This window comes from Dendrobium catenatum, unplaced genomic scaffold (genome assembly GCF_001605985.2).
Source record: "Dendrobium catenatum unplaced genomic scaffold, ASM160598v2 fragScaff_scaffold_157, whole genome shotgun sequence".
Classification (NCBI taxonomy): Eukaryota; Viridiplantae; Streptophyta; class Magnoliopsida; order Asparagales; family Orchidaceae; genus Dendrobium; species Dendrobium catenatum.
In genome coordinates, this window is record NW_021318619.1 from 259,602 (window position 1) to 272,615 (window position 13,014).

Below are 13,014 nucleotides of genomic sequence, written 5' to 3' on the forward strand. Positions count from 1 at the left end.
GAATGGATTTTCAGAATCGAAACGGAAAAAAGACTCGAGAGCTTTTTGGGCTGTTTGCAATAATTGGATTTAACTTTAGAGTGGGATTTAATATAATAATAAAGAAAATTTACATACATACCACTTTATAATATCCTATTACATATCTAACACCTAAAACTTTAATATTACATCCTACACCCTATATTATTTTAATATAACAAATATACCTACTTATATTCTTTCTACCACTCTATATTTCATCTTTACCACTCATTTTTATATGAAATGAACTATGGTCGTATTTATGTAAATTAAATTTTAGGTGTTAAATATATAAATAGATTATTATTAAGTGATGTATGTAAACTCCCTTTATAAATTCGTAATTTAGATTTATTAAATTGAAATATAAAATCCTGAAAATTTTTATATGTAAATTTCATTGTTAAAACTAATAATAATTAATTTTTTTAGTTCATATAAATGAGTGAAATTCATAAAAAGCAAATTACAAACTAACATTTATCAAAGTGACACATGAGTATTACATAAGCTAATTTATAATTAATATTTAATTACAATTTATCATTAATTAGTTAATTTAGGTTAAGTAAATAATTATTATGCTACTAATTATATATTTTTATTCATTATTTATATTATTAATTGTTTAATTTATTAATTAAGTTAAGCAATAATATTTGAGTGCGTCTTAGGGTTTGTTCTTTCATCTTTTCTTTTCGTCGTTGCTGTTTGGTACATTGCTTCGCATAATGGTGAGTTTGCGCGGCATCGCTGCTTTTCGCTCTCATGGCTGTTTGACTTCGTCTCTTCGAGACTTTCCTTCTTCGGGTCGAGTTACGGCATTTTGATCGGAAGCAACAAGGAGCTTGCTGGCTGTAAGGTTCTCCCTTTCGCTCTCTTCTTCTCGACACGGATGCCGGTGTTAAGTCTTCCGTCAATCTTTCAAATCCTGTTAATCCAGCGAAAGCGAGGGATTAATAATCGCAGTTAAGCCGGAAATTCGGGGGAGAATGATCCTGAGTGAGGTAACACGCGCTAGAAACCGGTTGCGCCGAGTTTAACGGTAAATCGTTAACGAGAAAGCGATACCAAACAGCCCCTAATGGCAAAAAGATTAGCGTGGTAAAATCGAGTAAGTAATAAGGTTAAAAAGATATAGATATTTAAGATAATAAGTAATAGAAATGAAGAAAATAAGGTAAAAACGACTTAGATTATGTACAGTCGGGCTTACAAAAAGACAGGACCGGCGTACGAATCATGAGGCAAAAGCAGGGAAAACGTCCAAACGAATTAGATTGGTGCCAGTCCGAACCTCGAGGTCAGCGAACGGACAATTGGAAACGAAAGGTGTCGTCGAAAAAAAAACCCAACGACACCAAATGCACGCAAGGGAACCCAGGCCAAAGCAAGGAGCCCCAAAGCAAGGGGGGAAGAGGCAAACCAAAGAGGGAGGACCAACGCAAGGGCCCAAATGGGGAACATGCGGAGAGGCGGGAGGCCGGAAGCGAGGGCCGAGGGAAGAAGGCCAAAAGAGCAGAAAAGATCACTAAAGGTATGAACAGGAGGAAAGACCTGGCAAAAGGGCTTACAGAAAATTTCTCCGCCACTATGACTTCCCCTCCTTTTCGGTTCCATTGGTCTCCTACCGACACCTTCCATAGTTCCATGGCTTCGTCTACCCTACTTCCGCTCATCCTCGTTTTCCTGCATGGTCTGCGCGGCGGCGATGGCTGCTTCACCGCAATCTTCAGCTTCGGCGATTCCATCGCCGATACTGGAAACCTTCTCATCTCCGAACACGGTAATATCCAGTCCGCCAGGCCCCCTTACGGCCAGACTTTCTTCAACCGCCCAACCGGACGCTACTCGGATGGCCGACTTATTATTGATTTCATCGGTCCGTGTTCTCTCCTTTTCTGTACTGTGTTTCTTCTTCTTCTTCTTCTTCAAGCCTTACGTAACCGAACGATGAGCAGCGGAGGCTCTGGGATTTTCTTTTATGCCGCCCTTCCTAGAAGGGCCTGGCGACGGAGGGTTCCGGCGAGGGGTAAACTTCGCTGTGGCTGGGGCTACTGCGCTCGACGTCCACTTCTATAGGGAGAGGGGCATGGACGTCATACGGACGAACCTCTCTCTGCAGACTCAGTTTGGATGGTTTAAGGAATTGCTGCCCTCTATCTGCTCTACAGATTCAGGTCAGTCACTCCACAGAAGAAATTATTAACTTCTTATTGAAGGCAGTAGTTTAGCTTTTTGTTTTCCAGAAGTGTATTAGATTTCTGTTTAGTACATTTTTTTTTTTATGAAGATATTTCTGTGATAAATTAGTCCCCAAAGATGTTGTCACTATTTCCCCTCCCCCTCCCCCTCCCAAAAAAAAGAAAAAATAAATTGGTAAAAAAGAAAAAGCTAAAATATCCGCTAAAAACTTTTACAAATCATATTTTCCCCATAAGAATTGTGCGACTGACTGAAAATGGACCCTAATTCCACTTGAAATAACCGCTAAGGCCATCTCAAAAAAAAAAAAAAAAAAACCATCTCCAAAGGGATCAATTATTCGGTGCGGACACCAAACACTGTCCGGAGACCAGCCAGAATGCACTAGGTCACCCCTTTGCTCGTACCGTAGCTCGGCACCACTAATGTGACACATTCTGATTGGTCTCCTAACGACATTCTATATTCGGCCTCTGCACATAATAATTTCTTTTCCAAGGGAGCACATGCGTATGCAGTCCACCGACAACTTTAACCAAATCCAATTCACATGGTAATGTGAGAAAGTGAATAGTGTGATGCCATTGTTCACCAACGTATTTTTTTAAAGCAAAAAATTCCGTTGAGAAAAAAATATATGCATAATATTTTTTTTTTTAAAGAAATGGAGTTTGATTTAAAATGAGTTACTGTATTTCGGAATTGAAAATGAATTTTCCGGTCGGAGATGACCTAAATGGATGAAAGGAAAATAGAGAATGTGATGAAATTTTTTGTTATATTATAATTGCCTAATTACTACAGAGAATATGCTTCCTTTCTATTGAACTGCAGCATAGGCATAGGTACAATAGGCTTTTCGCTTGAAGGGTTGGTGATAGCTGTAGTAGTTTAAGGGTGGTGACGATACAGGTTTGATTCTGGGGATATGGCTTTCTGGATTCTGTTATAGTTAGTGTTATTACTGCCACTGAGAACGAATTAATGTAGCTAACTTTCCTATTAATACATTATCTAATTCAGCATTCTCATTTACTAAGGATTTTCTAATCATTCATAACATCATTAAAAAGCAAATTAATTTAAGTAGCGAAAAATACACTTTTGAAAAAAGTTGTATATGTCGACAAAAAGGTTTAAAGAAAGTTACTATGTTTTGATTTGCATCCATCTTTTAAATCACCACGTATAAGAAATTTAATGTAAATGCTTATGGCCCCATTAAATTTTGTTAAAATTTTATATCTAGTTTCTAATCTATTAATTTATCTGCTAATATGCTAATTTATTTTTATTATTAATTATGAAGACATTCTATTATATATATGAGTTAGCAAATTGACTCCTTGGCTAAAAGCATAGCTCCCCACTTGTAGAATTCTACAGTTTTGAAAGATGATTATATTATCACTGAGAAAACTTCCAGTAATCAAACTATTGAGTATTATATTAGTTTATTGAAAGAATGAGCCACCTGCTGATGGTTGGACCGCATTTATTTAAAGATTAGTCCCATAGGTGGTAAAATATTTCTTGTAACTAAGTTCTTAAGGAAATTGATATGACGCTTCAAATGATTCAATCAAATCAACCCACGATACCCATTACATGGTAAGAGCAAAGGCCCAAGCTAGCAAGAGCCTATGAACATGAGCTCATTTAAATATAAATTTATTTTGTTATTTGAATTTCATTTTCTTTCAAACACCCTTAGAAGCATGTATAAGTGGCCCCTTAATGGAGAGGGCATGGAAAATAAAAATTATTTTGAAACAATCCTCCTTCCTTTAGTGGTTTCCCCTTTCTTTCCCGCAAATTTTTTCGTCAAAAATATGTTAGCCCAAGAGACATGTAGTACTTGTAAATATGACTTGAAATACTTTGCAGTATTATATCAATAAATGAAATATTTTGATTGAGAAGTGTTTTTTATTTGCTTGATAGCTTCAAATATTTTGCTATCTTTGTCTCTTTGATGAGTTAGGTAGTTTCATTATTTTTTTTTAAATTTCTTGTTACTCCTCTATAACAACTACTCTAACCTATCTTTATGGATGATGCTTCATAAGCATTATTCAAGTTTGCTAATTTGTTGGTCTAGAGGAGTAAAAAGAAATTATTCAAGTTTAGCTTTGTCGACTCCTCCTTGTTACTTAATAAACACATTTTTTTATGGATGTTTTTATTGTTGTACGTGGATAACATTTTGGTTTTAAAAAAAAGTACCTAGGCAATTTCTGAACTTATATTAAGACTCCCGACTTCCTTTCATCTATGCAATGTAGGGCTTGTCTCCCACTTTCTCAGGCTCACCTCCACTCCAACTTTGTATGGACTTTTGCTTTGTCAAATAAGGTACACTCATCTTTAGTCCTCCGTCATGCAAAACTACAAAGTCTTATCTAACCTTAATACAACCAAAATTCCCCCTCCACACAGCTATGATATGAACTTCCCAAACCCACTCTTCATAGGCAATTGGCTAGATCCCTATCTCATAATCATATGAACCTATATCTCCCTCATTGTAAATCATCATTGCAAATCCACGAACAAATCCCTTGAAGTCCATTTTCGATAATCTTAAATGCTTATTTAGATACATTTTGGGAACTCTCAGCTATATGACATAGCAATGTTTCAAGATCAACTCTATCTCATCATTTATACTATTTCAAATTGAGCCAGATATCCCCATGATCATAAATCAATAGTAGGATATTGTACATTTCTCTTTAAGACCCCCATCTTGTGATGTATTGAGAAAAAAAATTTATCGCTTGATTCTCAATTGAGGCAAAATATCGTGCATTAGTAATGACATCTATTGATATCATATGGCTTCATAAATTGCTACTTAAAATTGATGTTCTCTCACTTGAATTAATAGCTCTATAATGCGATGATATTTCACTTTGTTAATAACCTGGTCTTCCACGCACACACCAAATACATAAAAAATGATTATCATATTTTAAGAGGATAGATCACATCAAAGGAGATCACTACTCATCACTTTGCCTCCAAAGATCAACCAGTAGTAGATTTATTCACCAATGGATTATGTGCAAAATATTTCAAATCCCTCAAGGACAAACAGTTGCTCCATACAATATTTCAAAATGTGAGATCTTAGTTGTTTTAGAGAGAATACTATTGTTAACAAATTTAGAATAGGGAAATGCAAGTCTAAAATTCTTAAACTCTTGCCAACATGACATCAAAGTAAAATTTATAATGTTTGTTTTATTATTTTCAATTTGCTGAAGATGATAAGAATTTTTGTTTAGTGCGAAGTAATTTCCATAAGATTTTTTAAAAGTGTAAAAGAAATATAACATAATGATCAGACATAATGGTACTCAAAGGAAAATCATGTTGGAGCACAATTTCTTTGTAGAATAATCTAGTAATATGGGAAGCTTCATTAATTTTGGAGCATGGTACGAGATAGTCCATTTTAGAGTTCATTGATAATAATAAAGTATTATCATGTTCTCAAATTATTTTTGATAATCCTAAAAACACAATTAAATGATAGATTTTTCCAAGGTTTATAAGGAATGGGTAAGATAATATATTGATTAGACTTTTCTTTGAAGGTTTAAGTTTGTGTATAAGTTGTACATTGATTAACTTGCCAACTTCGATTCTCCAACCTCCATCGTTAGTTAGCTAAGATCCTCAGACCATTGTCATTCGACAACAACTCTTCTGACTTTCATCACGTGCTGACTATGGTCCTCTGGTCATCGCCTCTCAACTACAATCCTTGAACCACCATTGTTTGGCTACGATCCTTCGACTTTCATTGCTCAACGTAGATCCTTTCGACCTCCTTCACCTGATCATTATCATTCTGACCTCTTTCATCTGATCATTATCCTTCTGACATTTGTTGCCCACCAATTATGGACTACCATAGAACGACTACAATCCTTGAACCACCGTCGCTTGACTATAGTTCTTTTAACTACTATCGCGTATCTACATTCCTTTCGATCTCTATCTCCCTCCTACTATGGTCCTTCGACCTCCGTCTCTCATTGACTACGATCCATAGACCACTGTTGTCCATCAACCACAAACATTGGACCATTGTCGCCTAGCTACCTTCGCCCAATTACGGTTCTTCAACAATTGTCGCTCGACGACTATGATCCTTCCGACCACCATCACCCATCATTTATGATCCTTTCTACCTCAATTGCCTGCCAATTACAATCCTTCAACCTTCGTTGCTTATCAACTACAATAGTCTGACCTATGATTTTTTGTCTATTATCTCCTGGTCACTCCTACACCTACTAGTTTCAACACCTACCATTGCTAATAATGCCAACACATGCTATTAATTACATGACCAGTGCACGCCGTTAACACCTATTATGACTCAAAATTTCATTAATGATGGATTTCTGCCGAAGGGCTCTTTTTAATTTCAACAATATAATATATTTTTTGCATAGTATCAATGTCTTCCTCAAAGAAGGGCATCATTTGTAATCAATGATAAATATTAGGGAGATTTACATACATACCATCATATACTATTCTATTTACATATTTAATTCCTAAAACTTTAATATTACATACATACCATACATAGTTTATTTTCATATCAAATATGAGTGGTAGAAATGAAATATATGAGTGGTATATTTGATATTAAAATAATATAAGATGTTATGTATGTCATATTAAAATTTTGGGTGTTAGATATGTAAATATGATGATATAAAGTGGTATGTATGTAAATTTTTCTAAATATTAATTGAATTATTTCAACTGGGCTAGCCATTCTGATTTTGCCCTTTTCTAAACTTTTCACATAAAACATTAAGTGTGCACTCCTCTCTTATGTATGTGGATTGGATTTTTATGCAAAAGTAGGGCATTGAACTTTTTCTCTCTACTATTGTAAATGTTTTAGCATGCAACACATCAATTCAATCTAGAACAATGAAGTTTGGCAAATAGTGATATTCCAGTTAAGAAATAAATACAAATTTCTTAAAATTGAAATGCCAATAATTTGATTTCATTTTTTAACGTCCTCTATCCTCAACATCAAATTCTATGTTCCTCGTTTGTTCTTTTTTGAAGGAAGCATTTAGAACCTTCAGTAGAAGATCTTTAAAATTTAACTTTTCATGGCAGATTGCAGGATCTTACTCGCAACTTCACTCGTCCTAGCTGGGGAGATTGGTGGTAACGATTTTGCCTACGCATTTGGATAAGGTAAATCTCTCAGTGAGTTCAAATCCTATGTTCCTATTGTGAACCATGCCATCGGTGTGTTGATAAACGTATATGCTAATTCCATCCCATCTTCTTCAGATTCCTCTGTCAATATTAATCTTCGTTTTGAGTATCACAGTCTTTGACTTTATGCCAGGATTTGATCGAACTTGGTGCGAAGACATTGTTGGTTCCAGGTAACTTCCCCATTGGATGCACTCCGATATATCTCATTATGTTTGAGCACTCAGAGGACCATGACCTGAGCACCGGTTGTATCTAATGGTTGAACGATTTCGCTCAATATCAAAACAAGCATTTGTAGCTGGAGCTCGACCGTCTTCGAGCTCTGCACCCCACCCCCATGCGACCATCATATATGCTGATTACTACAATCCAATCATGAACATAATCTCCAATCGAAACAAGAATAGTGAGCCTATCTCTCTCCTCTATTCCTTTTGCCATTAGCTGCTTCTTGTTTTGCGCTTGTTCATTATAACAGTTACTTGTAGGAACCAGAAAAGTGACTTTGGCTGCCTGCTGTGGCGGCGACGGCCCTTATAATTTCGGCAATCTGGTGCATTGCGGAGATGACAGCGCAAGCGTTTGCGATGACCCATCATTATATATTTCCTGGGATGGGGTGCACCTCACTGAAGCGGCTTATAGATTCATTGCCGAAGGATTGTTGGAAGGGCCTTTTGCTGATCCACCTATAAAAGAAGTCAGGCTCAAAAGGTCGATGATGCCTGACGAAGATACTAATCCAGGCAGTTAAGGAAAGGCATAAAATTTGAAAACCAAAAGCTTGGGTTCCCTTATATATGCTATGCCTCTGTTAATCACTGCTATAAGCTCTGTTAAACCTATGTAGTATCTTAACTAGTCGCAAGGGCGTAATGATGGACATGGATTCGCTAAACCCTATGATTGTTTGTGTGGCGTCTAAAAAGTAAAAACACTCCAAATTATGGCTTAGGAGTTGTTTGTTGAATGTTTTTAAAATAAAAATATTTTAAAAATACAAAGTAATTCATATATATTATAAAAATGTGGCTTATTTAATGTAAATAAAATTTATTGAAATAGTTATGTTTTTTATGATGTATTTCAAATTCAATTTTGATAGGAGCGTGTTTTTAGCGGCTATAGGCATAAGTGGATTTTGATTTTTTTTTTTTTTTGCAAGGAAATGCTCAATGCATTAAAATAAAAGCTATTACAAGCTTATTAAAGCAAATCTAAAGCATCACATTCCTCCTTTAAAAGTAACAAGAAAGGAGGAATGCCTACACAACTAAGGTCATCCCAAATAAATTTGCTAAACAAAGTAAAATTAGCATATAAATTGGCTAATTTATTTCAACTTCTACTACAAAAATTAAAAGAAATTTGATGAAAATCTTGAAGAAAAGAAAGATTTTCCTCCACCAGTTTATTTTTCTTCAATTTCTTCAAAGAATGTTGAAGTAATATGATGATATTAACATTATCTTCTTCTATAATGATACCATGTGCTTCCAATATCCATTTCTGAATAACACTTTTCAAAGCACAAACTGTCAATACTTCTAATTATCCTACGTCCCAATGCAAACATTTGAAACAAAAAGCAAGCAAGAATCTTCCTTTATTATATATGAACACTCCACCAATACTAGCCTTGTTATTACTTAATAAAGAAACATTAATATTCGCCTTTATCCATTCAAGTGGAGGGGGATGCCAATAACAAAATAGCTTACGCTGGTTAACACCATAGTTATCCGAATAGACATTAATAACTGATGATGTCGAAGCCATCAACACCGTGTTAGAAACAATAAGTAATATCGTATCCTCCTTATCTCCATGAACCACTTTGTTTCTACTTTTCCAAGATAGAAAAATAACTGTAAAATAAATGTTTGCAATGAAAGAATTAGTACCCAATAACCTCCTCAATCCATTTGTACAATTAACAAAATATGAGACCACTGGAACTTGATATCCCCATTTATTTAAGACTACTATGATTTCCCTTATTTTTTCACATTCCGCAGCTATATGGCTTGTTTCCTCCATAATATTGTAGCCTCTTGGACACCCAGAATAATCAAGCAATCTTCTATACATTTAAAAAAATATATATTGGAAGGAAGAGCATCATTAAATACACGCCACCAAAACAATTCGACACGTGGTCTCAAACGAATCTTCTTCATCCAGCTCCAAAAATCTATACCAAACGCATAATCCATTGAAGCCTCCTGAAACAAAGCAACAACCGTCTTTCCCACAACTTTCATCTTCAGTTCCCCTTGATCCATACAGTTATCCTTATAAATTGGAATTTGCAAAATGAGTTCAATCAAATGCTTTCCAAAATAAGTTTGAAGCTGAGGCTCTTTCCAAACTCCTTTTGAGATAAATTTACTAAGGCCATAACCCACATCTTCTAAATTAGCTACAAACATAGGCCACTTATATATGCTTTTATCAAGAATCCATGTATCATGAAAAATATTTATAGAATATGCATTAGAAACTTTCCACCTTACTATATATCGAAGACATGCTGCACCATTAAGCAAAATTCTCCAGGTAATAGAGCTCCCCTTCTTCACCACCGCATTCCAAATATATGTGCCATAGTTCGCTATTAAATTATGATTCAGCAAAGAGTTTGGATTCATAATGAAGTTCCAAGCAAACTTAGTACGAAGAGGTCCCACGTTAGTAACAATAAAGAATAGACCATGACCACCCTTATTTTTTTGTTTACATAACAAATTCCAAGCAGCATAATGCATACCTTGATTACCATTATGCTTCTTCCATATGAAACCTCTACACATCTTATTAAACTCTTTCAAAACCCCTGAAGGCACTAAAGAATACATTAACAAAAAAATAGGAAGAGAAAGAAAAATAGATTTCACCAGGACCATCCTTCCTTCCAAAGAAATGAATTTCTTACCCCAAGTATTCAATTTATTCAAAGCTACTTCCATCAGCTTTTAGAAATCTGAGGCTACCAATCTTCTTAAAGCTATCTTCACTCCAAGATAGCACATTTCATTGACATTTTTTGAAATTTGGCATTTGTAAAATTGCTTTTCTTCTTTTTAACTTGACAGATTTCCCAAATAAAATAGCCGATTTACTTACATTCACCTTCTAGCCCGACCATTTGCAATATTTGTATAAAATACTTTTCACCTTCTTCATACTCTTGATGCTATCTTCTGGAAAGATAAGAATGTCATCTGCATAAAGTAAATGAGTGATTTTGGGAGCACTTGGAGCAATTCGGATTCCAATATTGCCACCACTTTGACTAAAAGCATTAGATAAAATCTGAAAACATATTATAAATAGATAAGGGGATATTGGACTTTTTTGTCTAAACCCATTTTAGCCTCAATCCAATCAGAATTTTTTCCATTGATTAAAATAGAGAATTTCGATTCCATAACACATTGTAATACAAGTTCAGAAAACTTCAAAGGAAAATTAAAAACTTGAGCACTTGCCTCAAAGCCGGCCACCCCATGTTGTCATATGCTTATTCCATATCAATCTTTATAGCCACTTGGCCCTTCTTAGTTTTGGAGTATCTAAATTTATTTAACACTTCCTGAGCTAATAAAACATGATTGATAAAGAGCGCCCTTTTAGAAAAGCAGCTTGTTCTTCAAAAATAATATTATTAATAACCCCCTCCTATCTATTTAACAACATCTTGGCCACCAATTTGTAAGTAGACAAGCAAAAACTAATGGGGCAAAAATTAGAAGGTACCATAATGTTATTCACCTTGTGAATAAGCACAATTAAAGTTTCTTTCCAAGTATGGGACATATTATCCGTCTCAAAAAAAAAAAAAGATTGATAGCCTTCCACACATCTTCATGAATGATCCTTTAGTAATTTTTGATAAAAGAAAAAGTAATTCTATGCATACCTGGAGAAATATTATTACCCAAATTGTCTACCACCGCTTGAAGTTTTTCTTTAGAAAAGACATCATTCAGTTTAATTTTATCATCCTCACCAATTGATTGAATTGGTTTCAGCCAGCCAATGAAGCACACAACTCCTCTCCCTCCATTTATCTTTAAAGAAACCCATGATAATATCCTCAACCTCTGCTTGATCTTCACTCAAAGCTCCATTCACATCCTTGATATGTTTGTTGACCTCATTTTTGTATGAGGCCACTTTTGACCCCTTTATGAACTCTTGACCCTAGGACCCTCTAAAACCTAGGTTCCCTTTGACTCTTGGTCTTAGGATCTTCCTAGTCCCCAGACCTTAGGATTAATCTAGATCTTAACTCAATCCAAACCCAAAATCCAAGGTTAAGGACTCAGGCCTGATACCCCTTTTGGGTGATTTTTCTATCACCTTGAAATCCAGTTAATGGACCCCTGATTTATAATCTGTCGGTTGCATATTGACAAGACATGTCTCTAGGATCAACCCTCCAAATTTAAGTTCAATCCAACACTCCTATCCCCATAAACCGAATTGAAATCCGAAGGTTGCAAAACCTTTAAATATTAACAATCTATGCCACTTGACCTATCACTTAGTAGAACCTGACCTTGGAGCCCCCTCCAAACCTTTTGATATTCTCCAATCCTTTGATTTGAATATGTTAAGCATTAATCTACATTTTTCTGGGTTCACCTTGGCTCAAAATTTACTTCAGACCAAATTTTAGTTTAATTTTATCATCCTCAACAATTGATCGAATTGGTTTCGGCCAGCCAATGAAGCACACAAGTCCTCTCCCTCCATTTATCTTTAAAGAAACCCATGATAATATCCTCAACCTTTGCTTGATCTTCACTCAAAGCTCCATTCACATCCTTAATATGTTTGTTGACCTCATTTTTGTATGAGGCCACTTTTGACCCCTTTATGAACTCTTGACCCTAGGACCCTCTAAATTGACTCTTGGTCTTAGGATCTTCCTAGTCCCCAGACCTTAGGATTAATCTAGATCTTAACTCAATCCAAACCCAAAATCCAAGGTTAAGAACACAGGTCCTGAAACCTCTTATAGGTAATTTTCCATCACCTTGAAACCTAGTAAATTGACATCTGATTCAAGGTCTGTCAAATTCATGTTGATGTGAAATTTCTCTAGTTCCAATCCTCTAAATTTGAGCTCATTTGAAGGACTCTAACCAAACAAACAAAATCCAGTTCCAAAGGTTACAAAACCTTCAAATATTTATGACCCATACCACTAGACCTATCACCTAGTGGGATTTAACCTTGGAGCTCCCTCCAAACCCTTTGATCATTTCCAAGACCCTAATATTGACTTGTTAAGCATTAATCTTTATTTTGTTTGGATTCAATCTGACCCAGAATTGACCTAAGGCCAAAATGACCAAAATACCCTGAAAGGGGATTTTTGGACTTTTGGCCTAAACGCAACTTGACTTAACCCATCAATCTTTGAAATATTCTCCAACCATTTTCAAACAATATTTGGGACCTATTGGACCCAATTAAAAACCTTGGGTTAACTTGGTTGACTATGTC

General features: G+C 35.4%; 1 protein-coding gene across 1 annotated transcript in view; it reads left to right on the forward strand.

Moving 5' to 3' along the window:
• LOC110108244 (GDSL esterase/lipase At1g28590-like) overlaps positions 1 to 8,266 on the forward strand; it is a 43,301-nt gene extending 35,035 nt beyond the window's left edge. The window contains exons 2-7 of the mRNA XM_028692738.1: positions 1,604 to 1,906; positions 1,986 to 2,204; positions 7,390 to 7,457; positions 7,628 to 7,707; positions 7,752 to 7,903; positions 7,986 to 8,266. Coding sequence (XP_028548571.1) covers positions 1,618 to 1,906; positions 1,986 to 2,204; positions 7,390 to 7,457; positions 7,628 to 7,707; positions 7,752 to 7,903; positions 7,986 to 8,251 — 1,074 coding nt within the window. The 5' untranslated portion in view covers positions 1,604 to 1,617 and the 3' untranslated portion in view covers positions 8,252 to 8,266. The remainder of the gene's footprint in view (positions 1 to 1,603; positions 1,907 to 1,985; positions 2,205 to 7,389; positions 7,458 to 7,627; positions 7,708 to 7,751; positions 7,904 to 7,985) is intronic.
• The last annotated feature ends 4,748 nt before the right edge of the window (positions 8,267 to 13,014 follow it).